At 44.2% G+C, this 22,877-nt stretch overlaps 1 protein-coding gene across 2 annotated transcripts; it reads left to right on the forward strand.

Moving 5' to 3' along the window:
• The first annotated feature begins 2,739 nt into the window (after positions 1-2,739).
• MTHFSD (methenyltetrahydrofolate synthetase domain containing) lies at positions 2,740-22,877 on the forward strand. Of its 2 annotated transcripts, none has more exons than XM_014609294.3 (8): positions 2,740-2,812; positions 3,304-3,410; positions 4,097-4,210; positions 5,315-5,428; positions 8,364-8,454; positions 9,267-9,379; positions 9,630-9,755; positions 20,125-22,877. In XM_014609294.3, exons 1-8 carry the CDS (start codon positions 2,776-2,778, stop codon positions 20,653-20,655), a joined length of 1,233 nt encoding a protein of 410 aa, XP_014464780.1. In that variant the 5' UTR covers positions 2,740-2,775; the 3' UTR covers positions 20,656-22,877. The 2 variants fall into 2 exon arrangements, with proteins under 2 accessions (XP_014464780.1, XP_014464779.1); XM_014609293.3 differs by lacking the exon at positions 4,097-4,210 and adding an exon at positions 4,256-4,369.

Here is a 22,877-nt window from a genome sequence, read left to right on the forward strand (position 1 = left end):
AAGTCCTATGTTACTGCTCTAACCAATGCACCATCCTCATTCTTTTAATATGTGTGGTCTCCAAAGGGAAGGTGAGACATGATCCAAGCTGTAGGCGCCCACATGAGGAATGTATGCCTATCACGAGGTATCGTTCCAGAGATTATGTGGCTAACAGATTTTTTATCTGAATGAAAGAGTGGTTGTAAAGCTGCTCTTCAAGGGGCCTTGTCCTTAACTCTTTACAAGGGACATAAAATCATGGGGAATCTGGCCTGAGTAGGAAGGGAAGGTGCCCAACTTCAAGGCCCCAGGCCACATGGGTGGTCTGCTAATGTCTGGATTGAGTCCCTCTAACCTCAGCCACACTCTGCTTTAGTGTAAGGGGCTTCCTAAGTGTATCCCATTGTAGGACCTGGGCTGTAGTTGCTCTTAGTGAAGTGAATGGAAACCTTATCAGGAACTTCAGTGAAAAGCCCAGGTTGACAGCGGTTGTGGCTGTTTGAAAGTGTTTCACCGAACGCGTTCACTTAATCTATGTCCAAAAATCACCAGGTGAAGTACACAGGGGAAAGGTTCCAAGTGAACTCATTTCTTCAACTTGTATTTGTACAGATTTATCATGGGAAAGGCTATACAAAATCAACCGCAGCAGCAAGGAGAACATCCACGTCTCGCTGCCCAGCAATACATCTGTAACTCTTCAGGAAGGGAGCATCCTCATTTGTTCTGCTCTCTGGTTGGCACAGCAACAGTCAGCTCTGACTGAGATGTATATCAGGAGTATCCAAACCAAGCAGATTAGAAACCAAATGCATAGGACAGTCACTGCCCCAACTCCCTTTAACGTAAACCTAGGTTTCGTTGTTCCCATGACCTTTCTCTTCCACTCCATTAGACAACAGTCACATTCTTGAAACTGGCTTCACAGGGTAATTTTTTTTAATACTTTAATTCCATACATAATAAATATATGCTGTTTTAAAAACATTAAATAGTCTATTAACTCTAAGTGAGGATATTGCTCTTCTGAGTATGCAACTCAGTGTCAACTTTATAAATTACTCTATTTGTAACATGCTGGTTTTAAGGGGGAGAATAATTGCTCTGGGATTCATTTTTTAAATCTGTTTTTTTTTCCAGATACAGCACACAAGCAAAAGAAAGGCGGTGTTATTTCTATAACCTTTTCAGGCTATACTAGGCGCTCAGTTTTAAGCAGACAACACCCCCCGCCCCCCCAAATGATACCTGCTTTGAAATCAATGGTACAGAATGTCCCTTTGTACATGTAATCTGAGGAAGTGTATCACCGTTGCTCATGAATTTGGGCTATGCAACCATTTGTATTGCGCCTTTTAAATCTGATCTAATCCCCAGCTGCAGATTGGCAAATTATAACATAGCACTTGCCCACCAAAGAAGACATTTCAAAAAAAGAAAATGGAGCCAAGAATATCACATCCAGAAAGTCTCCAGAGGATACTTAATTTAAATGAAACATTCCACTAAGAGTCCTTATTTGGAATATGGCAGAATCTAGTAACGACACTCTACAGCCTCGACGCTTGGAAAAAAGTCTGTGATCTCCATCATCGTGCTAGTTTTGAGCATTGCACAGCCAGCCGCTAGACTTTGGTGACGCTCAGGAGCGGGAAGGGGTTTTAAATCATTGACTTCAACAACATTGAACCGAAATGAAAGATTTCAGAATCAGGCCCAGAAGTTGGTGCATTCATCAGACAAACCCAATACATGTTTCTCTTGCTTTATGCAGGTTCTGTAATACAAATTCGCTCTGATGCGACCCATATTTAAACCAAAAATTTGTTATCTGCGAGGTTAATTCACTCTTATGGGATGGGTGCGGTGCATTGTGGGAGCGACATGCACCAAAATAGTCTCTTGTGTGGATCTGTGCTGCTCGCTCCTTGTCTGCGACACGTGTTTTAGTTGTTGCCACCCCCGTTAGGGTACCATTCGCCACCACCCTGTGCTTGCGTGTACGGTCCGCTGTTGGCGAGTCCCAAAATTGTCCTTAAAAGTGGCAGAAATGGGTCTGGGGGTCAGTACGGCCAAGGTCTTGGAAGGTACCCCTAGTTGTTACATTGTAAAGTGGGTCCCTTTATGCAAATTCGAGTTATACGCCGTTTTCCATAGCATAAAGCTGCACACACACTGGTGTGGAAACAAAAAATCAGGAGGAGTTGTGCATTGAGAGCAGCTGAGCTTTTACTTAATAAAGGATAAGGGACCTGGATCCGGAGCGTGACTATTTTCTGCCTTTATAAAGATCCTGTGCCGGTCCCGTTTGCACTTTGCACACACGCTACCTCTCCTTACACGCCGGGGGTTTCCAAGATGAGCAGCCTCGTGTTACGTCACACGAGTGTAGCAGAAAAATGACCTTTTGCTCCAAGAACTGAGCAGGGGGTCGGCTCTGCCGCGGATCCCTCCTTAGATGACCACGGGTAGCACGTACGTAAACTCCCACAGGCCCCAAGCAAAATTTTTAGTATTCCCCCACCACCTCTTTGCCAATGATAATGATAATAATCATCATTATTTTCACCATTTTTAGCAGGGAGCGGAAAGCAGAGCAGCAGATAGGGCAGGGAGCACACAGCAGAGCAGCAGCTCGCGCCTCCTGCAGCCCTGGGGGAGGGCGGGGTCAAGCCTGAGCGGGATGCGATGATAGATCAGGCGCCCTCTGCGCACGCGCGCGCGCTTCGCGAGGCCTTTTGTCCTTCCCAGGCCGCCGTAGCCGATGGGGGCGGGGCGTTTATTGGGTTCCGCATGGAGGTCGCGGGGTGCTCGGGCGCTGGGCAGGCAGGTGGGAGGGGCGCGGATGGGTGCCTAGCAACGGGGCTGGTGGCGTTCAACCGAGGGGGGCTGGGTGCCTAGCAACGCAGCGTTCTGAAGGGACGGGTTGCTTAGGAACGGGTGGGAGGGCTGGTTGCCTTAGCAACGGGGTATTGTGGAGGGGCTGGGTGCATAGCAACGGGGCGTTCTGAGGGGTTGGTTGCCCAGCAACGTGGCAGGTTGTTTAAGAACGGATGGGGGGGCTGGTTTCCTTAGCAACGATATGTTGCGGGTGGGCTGCATGCCTAGCAACAGGGCAGGTTGCTTAGGAACAGGTGGGGGGGGCTGGTTGCCTTAGCAGCGGGGTGTTGTGGGGGGCTGGGTGCCTAGCAACGGGGTGTGCTGAGGGGTTGCTTGCCCAGCAGTGGGGCGGGTTGCTTAGGAACGGATGTTGGGGTGATTGCCTAGCAACAGGGCATGGCAGGGTGCAGGTCCTCACTGCTCCTCCCGCCCCTTGCGCAGGCCCCGCCTCCAAGCAGAGCATCCGGGAGAAGATCTGGGCCCACCTGGAGGCAAGCGGCCTGGCTGAGTTCCCGCGGCCCGTGCATCACCGCATCCCCAACTTCAAGGTACCGCACTGCCCCGGCGCTTGCCGCAGGGGTGACGGCTGCCGGGCCGACGCCGGATGCAGGCTCAGCAAGGGTTGGCCGGAGACGCGTGCGAGCCGTCCTGATCCCTCTCGCCTGTGTCGCGGGTGGCGGGCTCTTCTGCATCGCTTCGTCGGGGAACGCGCGGCAAAAGAAGTCCGTGTCGTTATGCCCATTTCGCAGAGGGGGAGACTGAGGTGCGGCTCACCTCCAGCCTGGCCCTGGACTCGCATCTCCGGGGGTGCCACCGTGCCCCGCGGCTGTAGTCAGGCTGTGTACGTGATGCAGGGGGAGCGATGATGGACAGTGGTGGCTAACTCAAAAAAACGGCAGCCCTCATCGCTGGGCAAGCGTAGGGTTGGGGAAGGCTTTCATGTCAGCAGTGGCATTTAGTGCACTTACCAAATACTGCAGTATATTCACGCACTCGGGTCCGTCGCATTGCGATCCACCTGACCTTTCACGTGCTTTGTGGATGAGCAATCGGCGCTATAGCTCTTTGCCTCTACCAGAGCTGCACAGCGGTCATCTTGACACCAAATGCTGAAAGCTCGATCATGCCTTTAGTTGCGGGAAACAAAGCAGGGACTTCGGTTTCATCGCGTGCCAGACAGCGAGAGATCCCTGTATCCGTTCTGAAAAGTTGTGCTGTTGTCTCATGAAAACAGGGCGCGTCTCACGCTGCAGCCAGGCTCCCAGATTTACCAGAATTCAAAATGGCCAGGACTGTTAAAATAAACCCCGATGCCCCGCAGAAGAATGCTCGATTTCTAACGCTGGAAGTAAGTGGAAGGGATTATTTTGTTTCTGTTGTTCTCTTCATGCAGGGGTCTCACCAGGCTTGTCAGGCTATCAAAGAGCTTGAAATATTCGACAGAACACGTGAGATTAAAGTAGACCCCGACAAACCGTTAGAAGGAGTTCGACTAGCAGCACTGCAGGTAACCGAATCCTCTCCGCTGCAGCGCTGTAGGACAACAGTGCTTGAACTGACCACGTCATCTGATATTTGTATAAGAACCTTAAAAATGCTTACTTCCCAGTGTCCAAGTGAGGAAAAGAAGTGGGTTTATTTTTTGGTATTTTTACAAATGAAGAAAACAGCAAGTTGATCACGGTAACAAGAACAGAACTCAGGAGTTCAGCTTTCGGCTCCAACCGCTAGATATATTCCCTCTTCTGCGTGTCAGGTAGCTAGCTGTAAGTCATCAGGATACAGTTCTTACTTTAGCTTTTTGTGCTCGTAAAGATTTGAACTCAATCAGTTCATGAAAGGTATTACTGACACGGTTGCTGGCCATTAGACAGGACAAGACTTGGTGACTCCAGAGGCCTTTCCCAGGACTTTAACCCCCTGTACATTAGAGAACATAGGAACAAAATGCTCGTCAAAAAGCTGCCGTATTATGAGTTGTGTCAAGGTATACACTTGCAGTCCACCCGTTTTGCCCCAGAAGCCCACAAAATCTGATCTGAAGCTGCAATATAACTATAAACACAATGTATTTTTTCAGTGTGTTATATTTTAAAATGCCTAATAGGATCAGCGTGTCACAGAAACTAGATTCCCCAGATCTCCTTTTCTCTCCCCCTGCCCCCACCCCCACAGTATCACTATAGAGGAAGATTTTTACATTTAAGTTGTTAAGCTGCTACATTTAAGTAAAAGACAATGAGACAAGCTTCCCAGATATTAATACTTATTGGAAAGAATTGATTTTCAAGTCTTGTACACACAAGAATAAATGTTTCTGTCTTTTTACCCAGAGAAGGTTCAGTCTTTGTGTGCTCAAACACATGAAAGTAAAGACAACTTTCTGGCATGTTTAAAGAGAAAAAACCCTTCAGCTGACTTGTAATTGAGCTAATGTTTTTTATTTGCACAGGCAAGGAAAACTTTGTTGGTCCCAACACCACGTCTGAGAACAGGGCTGTTCAATCAGATTGTTCCACCTCTGGGAGCAACTAAAGAGATCCTGAGGAAATGTGCTACTTCACAGGTATCAAACATGGGAGAGACTGAACCAAGGGAGAGGAAGGTTGATCTTACATTTGCAGTACAGGACTGAGGGTAGGAAGAGCTAGGTTAAACCCTCAGCTCTGACGTGCTACCTTCCTGTATAGAAATGGATATACTTCTCCTTCATTTGTTTTGTTTCTTTTGCCTGTACATTTTTTCAGGGATGTTCTGTCTTTTGCCAGAGGCTGGTGTAACAAAGCAGCACAAGGCCCCAGTCTCTAGACGCTGTCGTAGTGCCAAATAATAAGAGAGCCGGGTTCCAAAGGGTTCTTGTGGCTAAAACATGGACTCTAATTACATGCATTACAGTGAGCAGCTTTTTGAGATGGCACGCTCCTAAAACTTAAGGGCACGTGCTTGCAGCAGTGCAAATTGCCACAGCACATGACCCTGCACATCCCCTTTGTTACGGGACAAATTGTCCCACAACGGGTAAATTACCCTTGCCCAGCTCCTCCCATCTCTTTAGTTAGGGAGAGCAATTTTACCTGGTGGCCTGGAGCAGCAGGGACACAGATCCAGCAGCGTGGAGGCCTGGCTGGACAACCAGGCCTCCATGTGTCCCGCGCATGCTTGCTGGGCATGTGCACGCCACTTTTTCTTCTGAGTTTTTTTTTGTTTTTGGCTACCGAAAAATCTCAGTAGCAAACTTTGGCTCTGTGCTGCATATTTGCAGCATGGGGAACATTTAACATTCACCACGTGTGGTTTGCAGCGCCACAAAGAGGCTTGTGGTGCCACAAACTGCACGTGCTTACATGTCTGGATGCGGCCAAGGAGTCTAATAAATACAGTCTGCATTTTCTTGCCTAGCCAGTTTTATGATTTTTTTTTCTAAGCCTAGAGGGAAACATTTATTTTTTTTCATTAACTTGTTGCTTAATCTAAGTCATGCATATCTCTAATTGCATGGGAAAGGGCAGGTTTTTTACCATCTTGACTCTTAGGAAACAAATTAAGTAACATCCACTTCAAGTGATGTGCAAAAGAAAAAAAGTCCATTCTAAATGTACCCGTTTTCCTGAAGTGTAACACAGTGCTTTGCTGCCCTCTCGTGGTAAAATGTCATATACTATAGCTCCATCAGTAGGTCAGGAAAATCCTTTGTTTTTTCATCTATTTCTAGTATCTAAAAATCTAGGTACTATATCTGTCTGTCTGTCTGTTGAGAGATACTATATATAAATGCAGTGTTTTTAGTTGATTGGCCAATCCTGGTTAAAAGTGGGGACAAAAAAGGAGAAAAATGTTAAGACAGTAATCCAAATGCAGATTTCCTTGAATAACTCTGTATATAAATTTGGGATGGAAAACGTGTGAAATGCAGAAGTGAACTTCTCCGTTACATTTATTAAGCTATTAGGAGTTGGAATTTTTAACCTATGTTATTCAACAGAGAACTTTCTCCTGACCTTTTGCCTGGCCTTATACCAAATTTATGACCATGTTGTCATGATGATGCCTGTATTTTCAGACAGACTTGAACTAGCGCATAAAATAGTAAGGCTTATAGAACACCTTGTATTTAGAAAGGATTGTATAAAGAGTCCTCAGCACACTGATGTAAAGTAAACTTTCTTTTTCCATATTATATTTGGAGAGTCAGCCACCAAGTTCTGGTCTCACTGGGCTTTTTTCTATTATTAACATCAGCTTAGGATAAAAATCAAGATTTATAACTTAAGTCAATGTGAAGAGGGCCCATTCTATGCTCTACAGTCTACAGCCATCTTAACAATGAGTTAAAGTAGCTCTTATCTTGAGTTTTAATGTAAGATAAAGTCTATTGAAGAGAGAATTAAACATGGTAAAACTCCTACCTCTGGACACCCATGCTGAGGTGCCTTGGGGTGATTTTTTTCAGAGGTGTTAATTGTCTGTAGCTCCAGCCCTGATCTAGTCTACCTCCTTCTCTGATGGCAGAGCTATGCCACCTCTGCTAAGTGGAATAAAACTTCGCCAACTGTCCAGCAACTAGATGAAGATTCAGGTAGATACTCTCACGCCTTCTACCAGGTACAGTGGTCCATTCATCAGAGCTAACAGCTGTGTATAAACGTGCATGTGCTCTCTGGAATGACCATGACAACTATTGTCCATACCTGTGAAAGGCAGACAATTAGATACCTAACCAAAGTCTGTCTAGAATATATGTGGTAGAGAGAAGTTCAAAAAACAAAAGCTATTTGTTACGTTTAGAAGTTCTGAATTTCCATTCATCTGTCCCTGACAGAGACGGGCTGAAGGGCTGACAGATTGACACCATTGTGTCAGAGGTGGCGCAAACACCAAAAAGTTACAAGGAAGGAAAGCAGAAAGTTCAGGTCCCCCTGGAGCCCACATTTATCTTTCCACACAAGCAATATTTTTGGTCCGGTGCTGACTGTCTGGCAGTGGGAGGCAGGTGATCCAGAGCCTACTCCTGACACTGCTTCAGAAACGTTTCTGGTATGACCTTAACATCTCCATACCTTACCTTCTGCAGCTGAAGTTAATGCTTCCCTCTTTTGCAGAGGCATTATGAGGCTTAATTTAAGAATGTAAGGTGCTTTGAATTCCTCATGTGAATGGGGCCACTTATTATTAAGTATTGTTTGCTGAGATTTCCAACCCTAAGGGCCTCAAGTTAGTTTTTGGAATCCAACTCCGGCTTTCAGCACCTTCAGCTCTCCCACTGAACTATGCCAGAATCGCCTTCATTTTAGCAGAAAATTATATTCCAAAATTCTGACTCTGACTTGCTAGTAATTTTCCAGACATCTGATATTTGTATATGGAAGGGGCATTTCAGAGCTTGGGCATTTTATTTGCTTTGAGCAAAACAGGTTTGATTTTTTTTTTTTTTTTTTTATTGTTTCACTCAATTGGGAGCAAAGCCTTACTTGCTACCATAAGATTTCATGCTTGTTTTTCAGGGGGTAAAGGATTACAGTGTGCCTATAGGCCTGGATGCAAAAGTGAAAGTGGACCTGGTTGTTGTAGGATCAGTAGCTGTCTCTGAAAAAGGTAGGGACGAAGCTTTAATTTTGCTACATATTTTAAGTACAGTCCTTCCTAAGAGAAGACCAGTAGTCTCATCCACCTCCTGAAAGCTGGTGTTAACATTGCAAAGCTTTTGCAGGGAAAGGTGTTACAGTACACTAACTGGTGCAGTTCCCTTTGACTGGGCTCTTCAAGGAGTCTCTGTTCTCAGCCGAATGGGTTTGGGGGCCGATCTACTCCCTTACTATTAGTAATAGTCCCATTGAACAAAGCAGAGATGTGCAGAACAGGGACAGCATGAAAGACTTGAATGGCAGCTGCTTATTCCGTATCTATTTGAGGAAATCAATAGAAGACCTCAGTGGGCCAACTAACAGCCCAGCACCTTTCATCAGCATTACTATCTCTTTAAAAAAATACATTCCTCTCTTTATGTGACCCTGGCTTTCTTCTTTGTATATGAGTCAACTAACACCTATTCTCCAATTCTGCCTGTGCAGGTGAGCGCTCACAACTAGCGTTGTCTGACAGCAGGTCTCTGATTCACTTGAACTTGACTTTTTTTTTTAAATGTTATTTTTTTTCCCCATTGTTCCAAAACTCTTTTTTCCAAACTTCCATTAACTGGAAGCTTTTGGAACTTTACAGCTGCTCCATGAAACCAGCTTTCTTCTTAGTTTCACTGCTAATTCCCAACACAACGTTTGAGCACAAAAAATGCACACTTCCAGTAGGTCCTTTTGCAGGCTGCCTTTTAACCTGAATGCTACTTTGTTATTACCATGCCTTCTCCTCTGCTGTTCTTTAGTATAATTATCTCTCTTTGTACATTTTAGGCTGGAGAATAGGGAAAGGGGAAGGTTATGCAGACATGGAATATGCAATGATGGTGTCAATGGGAGCAGTCACAGAGGACACACCAGTAGTTACTATCGTTCATGACTGCCAGGTAAACTAAAATGTTAATTTTTGAAGGTCTCTTGGTAACAGTTCAATAATTTCAGTGCTAGGAGTGTGTCAGGCAGTTGGTACTGCACTTACTTAGTTGCACAACGATATTGTCTAGAATATAGATCAGGAGTTGGTTTTATCCTCTTGCCTTAATGGAGAAAGTTTTGATATTTCATAAACTGGGATTGAAGCAGTTTTGGTGGGTTTATCCTAATTTCTTACCACGTTGCTCTTCTTTCTGGTGTTAGGTGGTTGACATACCAGAAGAGTTGCTTGGAGACCATGATTTAACTGTGGATTATATCCTCACTCCAACGAGAACTATTAAAACCAATTGCAAACGATTAAAACCAAAAGGAATAATATGGCAGAAGGTAAGTTACTTCTACTGAAACAGGGTTAATACCCAGCCCTTGTTTCTCCTGTGCCTCACCAAGGCTTGTGAAATGCTTATCCTTCGAGTTTTCTATGAGATTTACACCTCTCACTGATGGACAGACACTATGTCTAGTGCTGTGAATATTCCTGCGTGTCTTCTTAGTGATGCCGATGAAATCTGAAAAAAGAAAAAGTAACCAGAATGGAAAAGTTAGTGATTTTTGCTCCTCTAGTAACCTTTGGGCAAGTGACAAAATTGTTCAGTACGGCTGTGTAACATTTTCGTTTTGAGGCTGTTTCAACTCGTTTCGAGCTTGAAACAGGGAAATCCAAATGAAACGAAGGGCTTCAAAATAACCTCAAAACGAAACAAGGGCAATCAAAACGTTTTAAAGCTGAAGGTGGGCTTGCCTGTAGGGAAACAGAAAGTAAGGAATGGGAGGGGGAGAAGGAAGGGGAAGATGGGGAAGGGCTGCTCTGGTATTGACTGTGACTGTTTGGCTGCCTGAGATGCTGCTGGTGCTACTGCGCTGCTTACTAAGTTATTACCTGTTGTCATTTAAAGTGGTGGACCGGACTGAGGTGGTAGGGGAGGAGGAGACCTCCATTGAGGCACACTACCATGTCATGTAGAGGCTCCAGCGCCAGTGAAGGCGTGCCTTACACACACACACACACACGCTCACAGTCACATATGTCACAATTTTTGTTTGTCGGCAGCTTGAGGTGCAGTTTTCTGGAAAGCCCTGCACCTATCTCCTTGAAACATGGCAGGCTGCATGCCCTCAGAAGGGGCTACCATCCCTGCTGTTTTCATCCAAATCTGCCAAAAAATGACAAGGTTATAGGCAGTTTCGTGCTTCCCCATTATAGCCTATGGGCGAAATGTCAAAACAGCAAAACAGTTTTGATGAAATGAAACGGAACAGTGCTTTCAAAACTAAGTGAAACTTGAAACAAAACACTGTCCCATTGAAACGGAAGTTGAAATGAAACGGTGCTGTTTTGCATAGCCCTAGTGTTTAATAAATGGAATCGAAAAAGGACATGATGTCTTATGGTTGTTGCAAAATGATAACGGCAAAAAAAATTGCCTCTGAATCCAAGGTTTCCCATCCTATCCAATTTGGGGTAATATCCAGAGGCCAAGATCTTCAGCCGTTTTCAACTCTCATAGCCCTACTGATGTCTTGGGAGCTGTGACAATACAAGCAATATATTTTTATCTCCTGAATTTTCTTGAAGTGGATTGTTTGTTTTCTTGAGACAGTTCAATGGGGAGGGTTATTTGCCAATCCACCTTGATGGGGAAAGTAAGGTTAAGTTTCATGAGTTAGTGTTTGGGACATTCATTTTTGGATAGCTTCAATTAGGTATGGGAATTAATTTATAAGTATGTTAGAGTTCCTGAATAACACAGAAATGGTTTTCCAGATATTTTCATGGATTAACACACTGTTCAGACTTGTGAAAAACTAAAAATTATCCAACAACAGCATACACCCAGTTTCACTGATGTTCTTATGAATGATTTGTGTGAAAGTTTATGCTGGAAAGTGATTTATATTCAGAACTATAAAAATCGAATTACGAACAGAGTTATCCAGTTAACTTTTTGCTTGATGCAGGCACGAGCACAAGTACTATTGTGTGACTTGAGGGATAGCTTGTCTGCTATAAATAATCAACTGTTGTTCACAGGAGCTAGTCAGGAAATGCTCATGAGTAATGAACACATTAGTAGAAACCCAGATCTATTGGGAAGTCTTTCGTAAACTGAAAAAGGGCTAAACGAATAAAGACATTTATCTACAACAAGCTATTCCACCAGCTTTATTTCTATCATGAGGACATTTCTATCCAGGTCAGGACCGAGGTAATAAAAACACCTTTTTATGCTAGTGTGTTTTCACAATTGACGTATTCTTACATTTCAGTTCTCTTATAATCTTATTTAATGTAACTGTTTAAAGGCCCAGCTCTCATGGCCCATCCGTCTTGCCAACAGGGCCTTTGATCACTCTCTTCCTTAGTGTCAGAATTCAACCTCAATAAATTGCCTCGCTAACATTTTTCTCCACGACCCTTCACAAGCCAAATCTGCAAAAGTCTCGAACGCACAATCTCTTGAAGGGTCCTTTAATCTTTGTGCTGCGTTTGACGCTGTCCCAGACGAGACCAGTCTGCGGCCGAGTACTGTATCAAAATGGATGTTGTCTTTGCATGTCTTCTCTTTTTTTCACTTATCAGAAAGTGAAAGAGGGATTAAAGAGCAGCTATATACAAGGGCTTGGGACAAAGGGTTGCCTTAATGCATTTCCATATATTTGCATTTACAACCTGATCAGATATATTTAGTAAACCATCGTGCTCTGATTCTGTGTCCTAGGCTGTTCTAATTCTCTTGGTGATGCTCACACGGGAGTGCAGTTATTGCTCTTCCACTTACTTGTTTCATTTTCTTATTCTGGTCTTACTACAATGATGACAGTGGTGTGTATACACATGCATTTCAATAAGGATATGACTGTCTGTTGTGCATGTTTTCTCTCTAGCTCTCTTAGGGAAAGAAATATGTGCAGTGGAGTCTTGATATCATAGGTTGCTTTTGTGCTTTATTTTATGTGTCTTTGCTCCTTATTGTTCCATGTAATTTGTTTCCTGGATTCAGTGCGCCTCCTAGCTTTCACTGTACAGCTACAGTTATTGCTGCTCCACTACAAACATTCCTAATAAAGGGCCTGATAAGCCAGTGATTTTTATTGACTGACAATCAGGTCCCAATTCCATTAAGTTCTGTTATATTTATTCCTACCAGTAAAGCTAGAAAAAGAAGGTGGGATGTTTTCAAACCCCCCCCACACACACACCAGAGGAAGCTGTTACCTTGTAGGTCTGTAGGAGTTGTCATATTAGTGGCAAAAAGGGCCCAAAGTTTCCTAATGTCTGAGATTTATTCTTCTAGTCCTCTCAGTAACAGTTACCTAATTTTTCAGATGGTTGGTACCCACAGCTCTCTCAGACTTTGAAGAAAGCATAGGTACCGCAAATCTGGCCATTTGGGGCTCTCACCTTTAAGGTACACCTTTAGGAAGAATTAGACACTCTACGTGTAATGGGAGCTCTCAGCATTTTGCAGATCAAGCCTTTATTCAGATATCTGAAAACCTTTTTCTCAGTTTCAGCTTTAAAGGGCTCAGGTCTGATAATGCAGGCACTAGTCCCTGTTGAGAGAAGCTGGCAGCTCAGGTCAAAAGGATTTGAACGACAATGGTAAGAGATTACACTGGACAAAGTGGTTGGGGGCAAGGAAAGAACTAGGGTGAGGAAGAAGATATTAAGGACACAATGTGCTGAAATGCTGTAAATTAGTGACCGGGAGCTGCCATTCCCTCCTACACCGTACATCAGGTGGCATGGTGAGTTGGAAGGCTGGAGAACAGACAACAAAGGTAATCTGTGCACTTCTGTCCTCCAGGGTAGTGGTCACTGTTCAAGCCACCACGACAGTTTAAAACCTAAAAGAACAATGACCTTCAGGATTATTTAATGGGGCACAAAGCAATGCACATGCAAAATCATTACCTTGTGATTTTGGAGGCATCCATTTGAGTCAGGGCTGCATGCAGTCTTCTCAGGTGGGAGGTCTAGTTAATCTGCAGGTTTCAAAACTATAGGGCTTTATTTTGGCTTTTTAATGGTGTGTATATGGTTTCTTGACTCCAACTGCAGCCTTTTCTCCTCCTCCAAATCCTGGCTTTACCATCCCATTCTCCTGTCTCTGAGCAAAAAAATAAATTAACTAAGAGATAGTGGCTAAAACAGCTCTGCTATTAGGCAGGATGTTTTGTGAATAGAAGGTAGCTTAACTGCATCCTTAAGCTGTGTGGTGTGTAAATCACCTTGCAAGAAGAGTTCATCCTTCAGGAACATGCCTGGATCAAGCAAAGACAATGGCTTAAGGGCTTATTTAAAGTAGAGTATGCCTGCTTGCAAACACCGGACTTATGCTAAGCATCGCCCTGGGAGATGTGCTTAATTTAGTGTGAAACTCTTAAGGCAGGTAGTCATTAGCAAACATGCCGTGCTTTCAGCATGGGCTCCTTTGGAAGCTTATGTGCCAAATAAAGAGCAATAAAGAGTCTTGAAATATAAATGCAGCGCTCAAGCATGTTTCAGGGTTGCATACCATTTCTTTTAACTGTAGGATAGAATGTCTTAGATCCTTAACTAGTGTGAACTGGCATCACTGCAGGAATTATGCTGATTTATATCAGCTGGGAAGCTGACATGTTTCTGCCACAAAGCCTTCAGCAACACCCTGTGACTACGCCTAGGATTTGTTGCAATGAAAATAAGTATATTTAGTGCACATCTCTGAAAAGGAAAGTGTGGAAGAAATGTTGGGATTTTTTTTTCTCAAAGAAGTGGTTGTTTTAAAGGCTTGAGAAGTACATGTAGATGCTTTAATTGTCTAACAATGTACTGCAGGTACAGTCTGATTTATTTCTTCTTTTGCTGGTGCCACTTCAATGCTGATGTAGCATTATTGACTTTAAAAAAAGCTACTGCTAACGCAAGTGTAAAGAGAATTGTACCAAACCTAACTATGCTAGGTTCATTAGAAATATTTACAGAAATTAATTCCACCTGACTTGGCATTCAGGTTCAGCTTTCCAGAATTTCTCAGTGCCCTTGCAAGCTAATAGGAGCTGCTAGGAGCTGAATAATTTTTTGAAAATTTGGCTATCTATTTAAAGAGAATTGAGAGCTGTTCTCTGCACAGCTCCTATGGAAAACTAGTCCATTTGCATATGAGATCTCTGCATGCATGAAATTAGTATTTTCCCATTACTGTTTTTATGGGCAGCTGAGGCTTTTAACTGTAACTGTACTTGCCACTTAGTTGCTATTATTTGGTTGCTCAGGCTGTTGATTATATGTTTTAATCCATTGGGAGAGCAGAAAGGTAGACAGTTGTTAAAGCAAAGCACTGTATTTTCTGGCCTATAAGATTTTTTTTTTTACCACCTAGAAAGGAGATCTAAAAGTAGAAAGGAGTTGTAAAAGGTACATTTTATACGCTGACTTTACTAACAAAAATCATTGAGATCATTGTAATACAAGTTGACCAAAGTTCAATCAAAATCATATTAAAAAAATTCCCGCAATGTTATCCCTTTGTGGGGAGGGGGTTACATGCTAGAAAATACCAAATAGCCATTTGGTAGGTGAGGGACCAGATTTTGGTCCCAGCATGCTCTGACGCAAGCCCATCAACCTCGATGGGCTTATTCCTTCCTTTCCCCAGTCTTGCACTGCAAAAGCAATGAGCGTTTTGTGCCAAAGCTGCAAAGTGCTGAAGGCTGTTTGGAACCTCGCTCCCATTGACTTGACTTGTCTAGGCGGTTTTGTAAGTCCTGCCAGGCACTCATCTGCATCTTTAAGCATCTCTAGGCCTCTGTAAATCTGGCTCTTTCTGCTTAGTCCATCGATGCCATTTCACTGATGAGTTCCAAATGTGGGTTTCTTGAGTCCTGTCTCCAGAGGGACCTGGCAGGCTTCGTGGGTTGCCAGCTCCCATAAATATACCCTCAGATTGTGTGCACATATTTGGACACTACTGGCATGTGTCTGCAGCTGGCCCATTCCCATTGCTTCGGCTGTGTCTGGGCCATTCCAGTTACACAGGTTTAAAGACATTTGCACCAAACACAAGCAGCTGGCTAAGTGTCCTATATAGGAAGAAGCAGGCCATGTGCTGAGTGCTTGTGTAGTGAGCCTTGTGGGCTGGGGGGAGGAGGGAGGGAACATATCCTCCAGTATGGAAAGAGATGTAAGTATAAAATCACCCCTTGGTAGGACTATTTCAGCTCCTTAGCTCCATCTGTGCTAGGACTGGTGGATCTGTTCAATGCTAGACTGTCTGGTTTTAGTCTCATTCCCCCTCTGGGCAGGCAGTGTTCCCAGATCAGAATGCACTGGTGTATGTGAGTCTTGGGAAAGAAACTCAGCTCCATCCTTAGGATCCAACACTCACCTCATCCTCACAGTATGGCTTCTCCCTCTCCCCTCATATCAGAGCTGCACTGTCTCTTCAGCCAGGGGGACCTGTGTAACTCTGAAAGCGATGCTTGGCTTGCTGCAAAATGCTGTAATGGTTTGCATTAGTCGTAGAAGGGCAAGCACATCTCTTATTTTGCCCAGCAAAATATTTAAAATGCTTTTATTTATCAGGGGACCGACTGCCTGGAAGTGGTAGAGACCCTAAGAGAATGAGCTGTTTAGGTGGGATGCTCTGAGTAGTTCATCTGCCAAGATATAGCCACAGTGCTGAATCAGGTATCTTAAGTGCAGTCTGGATGTTCAGGACTGCATCCAGGGAACCTGGTATTGATATTCGCCATCCCAGGAACTCCCAGCAGTCCTCCTGCTTCCAGTGGAAAAGGAGGGGATTCCCTTTCTGAACATTTTTTTTCCCTGTAGACTATTGTTTGTAGCAAAATAATAATTGTAAAATGTGTATTTGCTGGCTCCAGTCAAGCATGTTAATGGGCTTCAAATCTCCTGTCCACTTTACTACTTCTTCCCTAGTAAAAGATTGGGTTTTGATTCATTTGGAGAAGCTTTTGGTGACAGCTGACGTCTCTTCGTAGTTCTGCTTCAGGGGAAAATACCCGGGTTGTGTCAGTATGCACTGAGTACCCATTCCAGATCATGGCAAGTGTTTGGCATGCTTAAAGGAGCTTTCTCTCACAGTCTGGGTTGGGATAACATACTGCTAGCATCACCTTGGTTAACCTTGGCTGCAGCACAGTTTCCTTCACTTGTCAGGTAATGGGCAACTTGGGGCATTCTGCAGTCTGTCCTCACTGAAAGTGTGTCCACAGCTTTGCAGTTTCTCTCGCGAAACTCCCAGCGTGACTCGGCCCACGGGCTAACATGTAGCACTCTCAAAGCACTGTACTTAGGTCAGTTATTTGCTATTTCTTTTTTACAGAGAGGGAATCCATGGGTGTTTGTACACATGCTGCAGGAGTGACAGGGGGGTGCTCTAATTAAAGCTCCCAGGGTGTCACATGTTTCAGTGTCCTCATGCTGAAAAATGCCAGTAGGGGCGCTTTAACTAAAGCTCGTCGAGGGCACTTTGACTACAGCTCGTCACCACCGTTTTTCAGTGCAGGGACACTGATACACATGATGCTGGAGTCTGCTGGAGCATGGTAATTACAGCAGACTCGGTTCATCAAGTCTGTTCCAACGCACTGGAATTACAGTGCATCAGAGCAGCCTTGCTGCATGTGTATAGGCATCCCAGAAGTCCAACTGCCCCGGTCTCCTGTATCATACAGTGGCAGAGAATGGATGCTGGAAGGCAGCATGAACAGGGTATGGCCACGGGTTTTCCACTGTTCCTCTCCCACTTGCAGCCTCCAGCATTTTAGGTCTAGCCGTAGGAAGGTTAAGCGGCCTAGTCTGGATAGTAAACAAACCTGTGTCAGTCTGAATTGTATCCCAGCTCTGTACTGTAACTACTGTGGGGGGTTGGGGGAATTAATGAACAAGGAGACAAACCTACAGAGATTTTGGAAGAGGGGGAGAATATTTTGGATTCCCTCCACTTCAGAATAAATCGTTGCAGTCGTCTACAATTTACAACACAAAAGAAGCTTTTGCATGAATATAATTAGCAACATATTGTCCCACCACAGGAGAATTCTCTTTGTCTGCTGTGTTACAACAAAGCAGAGAGCTCGTTTCCCTGCTCCGCCAGAGACACCCGCCCTCCCCAAAACTGGCTTTGAACAAGTATGTTGAAATCCCAAACCAAATCTCTGGCTCTCATTGGATTATTGACTGAAGAGGCTTGGAGGGGGATTTAGAAGTATAGGACCCCACTGAGATCCCACGGAAATCAGTAGCGAGACTCCCTGGGACCAAACGCGAACAGCACCTGTTCTTCGAGAGAAATCCTTTCACCTTGCTTCCCGCACAGGGTGTGAAGGGGCCAGTTGGCAGCTGAACCCGCGTGGGCGGTAACATATGGAGAGCCATTTGAAGACAGACATCTCTTCGGGGGTTTGCCAAGCCCCAGTAAGAAAGGTGATTTGGGGGTCAGGGTTAGCTGACGGATCTGCAGCTCTGTGAACTTTTCATCTCTGCAGGTCTGTGCCATGCTTATTGCCAACCTGAGTGCCAGATCTGCTGGCTAAGGGTACAAAAGCTGGAGGGGATATTCAGTAGCGTCTACAGACAGGGCTGAACTAGGGTCTGGGCAACGCAGGCCTAGCTCATGGAATTGGCTGATGATGAATTCAGAAAATCAACTTTTATTTTTTGTTAAAGAGTTTCTAGGCATTAATGGCACAAGAGGCTACATGTAGAGGGCACAGGGCAGCCTTTGCAGCATTGGCCAGGCTCTCTCTTCATGTGCAGCACTGGCAGCACGGTGGCCGTGTTAGCCCAGTGCTGTCCCTGGGCTACTGGGGTTTGCAAGCTTCTTAGCAAGGATAACCCAGGTGCAACTAGCTCCTCCCTAGGTTTGCAAAGAGCCAAAGAATATCTCCGACCGCTACTCTGAAACGTCTGCTACCGCCCAGAAGAGTGGGACCCTCTCCGGGCTTGAAGGCTTCTGTTATGGGCATGCCCGGTGCCACAGTCAGTCCTGAAGGGCAGTGCCCACCCCACTTGCTCAGCCCGTATGATGGGGTTGAGGTTTTGCCCTTGGTAGCATTGATCTTTCTAAATAAAGTTTCTGCACGTATGTTTTTGAGCTAAGTTTAACAGTGGGGTGAAAGAAACCATTACATGTGCTCTGTAATAAGATGGGCTTGTTTTTTGGGTACAGGAGTGATTAGTTACATGAGAATAGAAAAATGTTTTTCCTGTTTGGTTTAATTAGCGTAGAGCTTGCATTTCACATGGAAACTTGACAGGAGACAACAAATGTTCCTCATTGTTAGCCAGGAAAAACAAAGTAAGATGGCTGCATCCATTAGTTTGATGTCCTATCACCCAGCGATGGAGAGGCTGCTGTCAGCTTCAGCAGCCTGAGTACTTGGCTGAGAAAAACAAGTCTCTCCAAGAACCACCAGAGTAATAACTCATCAAAATCTTAAAATGGCATGTACCTTCCAGAAAACAGATTCCCAGAGCCCCAAAGGAAGCACTTGCATCTCTGAACCAGCTGCCAGACTGCATTGGCTTTTAGAAGAATGACTGTACAGCAACACACAAGTTTGCTTGTGTTTAAGGGCCCAATTCCAGCACCTTTACTCTGGGTCGATACCATACAGAAGAGAAGCAGCCTCTTACAGATGGTTGTCCCCATTCTGTCATCAGCTCGTCTGTGAGCTATTAGACTGAAATGAGATGAAACCACGCCTGTGTCTTTGGTTTCAGCTTGCAAGTAAAACATTCAGGTTTGCATGACTGTTACTGAGAAAGCTGCCTCTTCTCTACCAGTTCTCCTGCCACACCTGCTGCGTGCTGGACCCTCTTCCCTTGCTCGTTGAGCTGGGGTCAACAAAAAGGCCTGCTGCCCCCCAAGAGGGTCTGCTGGAAGGTGGGGTCCTGCCTGTCCACATGCTCAAAAGGAGCAGCCAAGCGTGAAACGTTCCTTCTCCTCCCAGCCACTGCCAATGTCTTTGCTAAGAGCCAGACCACATTATTTGGGAACTAAGGAACCATCAAGTTTCCCGTCAGTCACGGAGAGCAGCCTGTAGTATCTCGCGGCCAGCGCTGGTGGGATTCAGCTGTGAGAGTGGGAGTCTTTCCTGAGCAATAGCTTATGAAGCGGTTGGGAGTGTGAGAAGGGAGAACAGGTTGTGTTTTGTAACTCAGGTGCTCCTACGGGTGAGAGAACCCCTTACGCACATGCACACACTTGGTTTTAAGGACTAGAGGGAAAGGAAAATGCATGGGAACATCCAGGCCATAAGAGAAAGGAGAAGGTGCCTCTAATGGGGAGACGGGTTGGGAGACATCATTACCAGTATTCCTGCTGGGTTCTGAGAGGGTAACAAGGAGCCGTCCAGGCTTTGTGTTTGGATTTCGCTCACTTCGGTGTATTCAGATCTGCAACCTAACTGTTCCACCAACGACAGGGACGTGTGCTATATTGTGAGTTCAGCACCTCTCCGTTTGTTGTCTGTTTTCTGGTGGACCTACAGCATCGTGCAGCCTGCAGAACAAGTGACTAATGTTTATGTTACATGATAACTTCAGAATCAGGCCACCCTTGGTAAGTTTGAATGCCGTGGGCATTTTGATTGATGCTGACAAAATGAGATCTGGGTTGGGTCTGACCAGATGTCTGCGGGGAAGAGAAATTTCAAATGTGCTCGTATTTTAATTTTCTCTTAGGTCAGCTACGAGATTCTCGGGAAAATCCCCATCCTCAAGAATCTTCGCTACAGAGAGAAGCAGGCAGGGAAAGATGTTACCCTCCAGGACGAACATCCAGATTTTCCAAATGCCAGCATACCAGCAGTGCTAGAGGATACTGCCAAGACTGAGAACACGAGACCGCACACAGGGACCAGCCCTGCCCACATTGGACACTGTTCTCCTGGAAATGATTCCTTAAGTGCCAAATCAGATGTGCCTGGTGCATTCACTACTGTGTATGTGGGTAACCTACCTGCGGGCACAAGAGTGAGCGAGTTAAAGAGCACTTTGCGAGAACTCCATGTGACCCCTTTGCGCCTGAATTGGCAGGGAGCGCAGCACAGAGCTTTTCTCGATTACAAGGATAAAGTCACAGCTGAGAGCGCTGTATCCTCTTTGAAAGGCTTGAGCCTGGGGGGTTGTACTTTGCGAGTTGAGCTGGCCAAGAATCAGAGAAGCAAAGGGCAAGTGGAAATCAACAGAAACCTAGCTCCGCAGGGAAAATAAGTGTGTTTTCATTGTTTAGCAAGAAGTCAACTTATTTTTTCTTTTTTTTTTTTTTTTTTTAAGATCTCAATCCAGGGTCTGATTCTGTAAGCTAAGCAGTAATAGGCACCGGTATGTAAAAAGCCAGCTTTACAAACAGATTGGCCTTACTAATTTGCACTTCTCATTTACCTTCTCTGGTTATGCAAATACACATGCAAATCAAATATTTGCATATGCTGATGTAAAAATGGCCATGTCTGCCCACAGTTAATGTATATGCTTGGGGATGAGCGAGTAGGGTTAGATGTGCTAGGGTGCATATTGATTTATACACATGTCGTGTTAAACAATCTGATTGTTGACATCCTGCATGCAGTTAATTTTAGTCTGATATCTGTGTGCTACCATAGGGGACCAGCAATGAGTGGTACGTGCAAAACTGCTTTTGCAGATTTAGAGGCAAACATGAAAAATTAAGCCCTGGGGTACATGGTGCCCAAGGCATCCAAAGTGTAGCTGGGCAGGATTTCTACCCCCACACCCCCCAAAAAAATCTGAAAATGGAAGAAGGCTTGATTTTTGGCTTTGAAGATTCTAATACATTTTTGACAGAAGTGGAATCTTTTCAGGGAAAATGCTTTGTTCTGTTGGAAAGCCTTTTTCCATTAAAAAAGACATGTTCAAGGAATCTATTTTTTTTTCGCCAGTCAATGCCAGTTGACACCAGCTGGCATATGAGCACTCTGACCCTCCCTGGAGTCATGCTCAAAGTTCCTGTACTTTCTTTAAATGTTGTACATCTTATTCTGGGCTGGGAGACAAGACAAACATCACTTACCCTCCAAGCAATTTTAGGTCCCTTTTGCATGTTTGGATAGGTAAGCAGCATGGAATTATTTTTGCAGATACTGGCTGCTCTGATGATTCTCTATACTCACTGTAAAGTGAATATAACTCTGATTTAAGTGGCCTTACATTAACATAAAATTGATGTGGGGTACGGGAGAATCAGGATGTACAAATGCTGTTGGCAACTGATCAAGCACAGAGTTGTTTGAGAAATTACTAAGATAGTAGTAAAGCCTATTCGTTCTATGCCTCTATCGCCAGTACAGCATTTCAGTTGTCCCCTGTAACCGTGATATCAGGTATCGATATGGGCTGGTAGTTCAAAGTGTCTCCAGAAAAGTTATTCTTTATATGAAGTGCTAGCTTGAATAATAGGCTTTGCAGACATCCTCCAAAACTCTCTTGTGCAGAGTAAATCAGAATTATGATTGGTTTGGAAAGACTTTATTTTATTCTATATTTTTTCAGTTCCTTATTCCTGAAAAACAAGTTGAATTTTGGCTGAACTAGCCTTTCTGAACAGAAGCACTTTTTGCCATTGATCCTGGGCAAAAAGTCAAAATAAACATTTAAATGGATATTTTACTTTTCTGAAAAAAAGTCTGACTTGGAAACATTTTTCTTTGCCAAAGCATATTGCTAAGTATATTTTAAGCACATTATTATGCCTCAAGGGGCAGACCTTTCGTACAGTATTAAAGAAAATGTTCTCAGGGCTATAGTATGTTTGGTGCATAAGGGTTCAAAGAAGATGTTGCTTTGACTTTTTGCAGTGAAAACAGGTGTGGTTTCTGAAGAAATAAAATTATACTCTCCAATGATGACTCTCTTCCTCACACTCAGAATTATTTTCAGTGCTTTAGAGAGCAAATTAAAATCATTACACAGCACTTCTCTCTGGTTTCTTTTTTATGTCAAATTGGGCATTTTAGAATATGAGACGTGTGTTTAAAGAAATTATGGAAGGAGAATTAAAAATAATCTAATACCCCTTTTCCCCAAATTACTGTAAATGGTGTGATTTCAGACCAGTTTATGCTCTCTCGACCTTCTGTAACCCTATTGGCTTCGGTGAAGATGACTGAATGTAACAGAAAGCTCTGTCCATAAATGCTTCAGAAGTAATCCTTCCCCAAATTGCAGTCAACCACTGCCAACTTTCTTTTGCTGCATTTCTGATTTTGACATCACACTTCAAATTTGTGGTTGTTCCTTATTCTACCTCACCTACCTGAACATCTGTAGTTAATTTATTCAGAATAGTTGCTGAGTTTTTAATACTTTCTACATAACAGTTCTGGGGAGGCAAATGTATATATGTGGGATATGTTGTATTATTTTAAAATATGTATTTGGAAGCATTCTGGGAATTAAAGCTAGTTTTAACACTA

The sequence above is a fragment of the Alligator mississippiensis genome, chromosome 10 (assembly GCF_030867095.1).
Source record: "Alligator mississippiensis isolate rAllMis1 chromosome 10, rAllMis1, whole genome shotgun sequence".
Classification (NCBI taxonomy): Eukaryota; Metazoa; Chordata; order Crocodylia; family Alligatoridae; genus Alligator; species Alligator mississippiensis.

What these genes read in the sequence shown, in the direction of transcription:
- MTHFSD (XM_014609294.3), top strand. Translation starts at nt 2,776, where the DNA reads ATGGAGGTCGCGGGGTGCTCGGGCGCTGGGCAGGCAG. An exon ending in CTCGGGCGCTGGGCAGGCAG is followed by an intron (nt 2,813 to 3,303) that starts GTGGGAGGGGCG and finishes CCCCTTGCGCAG; the next exon opens with GCCCCGCCTCCAAGCAGAGC. An exon ending in ACCGCATCCCCAACTTCAAG is followed by an intron (nt 3,411 to 4,096) that starts GTACCGCACTGC and finishes TCATGAAAACAG; the next exon opens with GGCGCGTCTCACGCTGCAGC.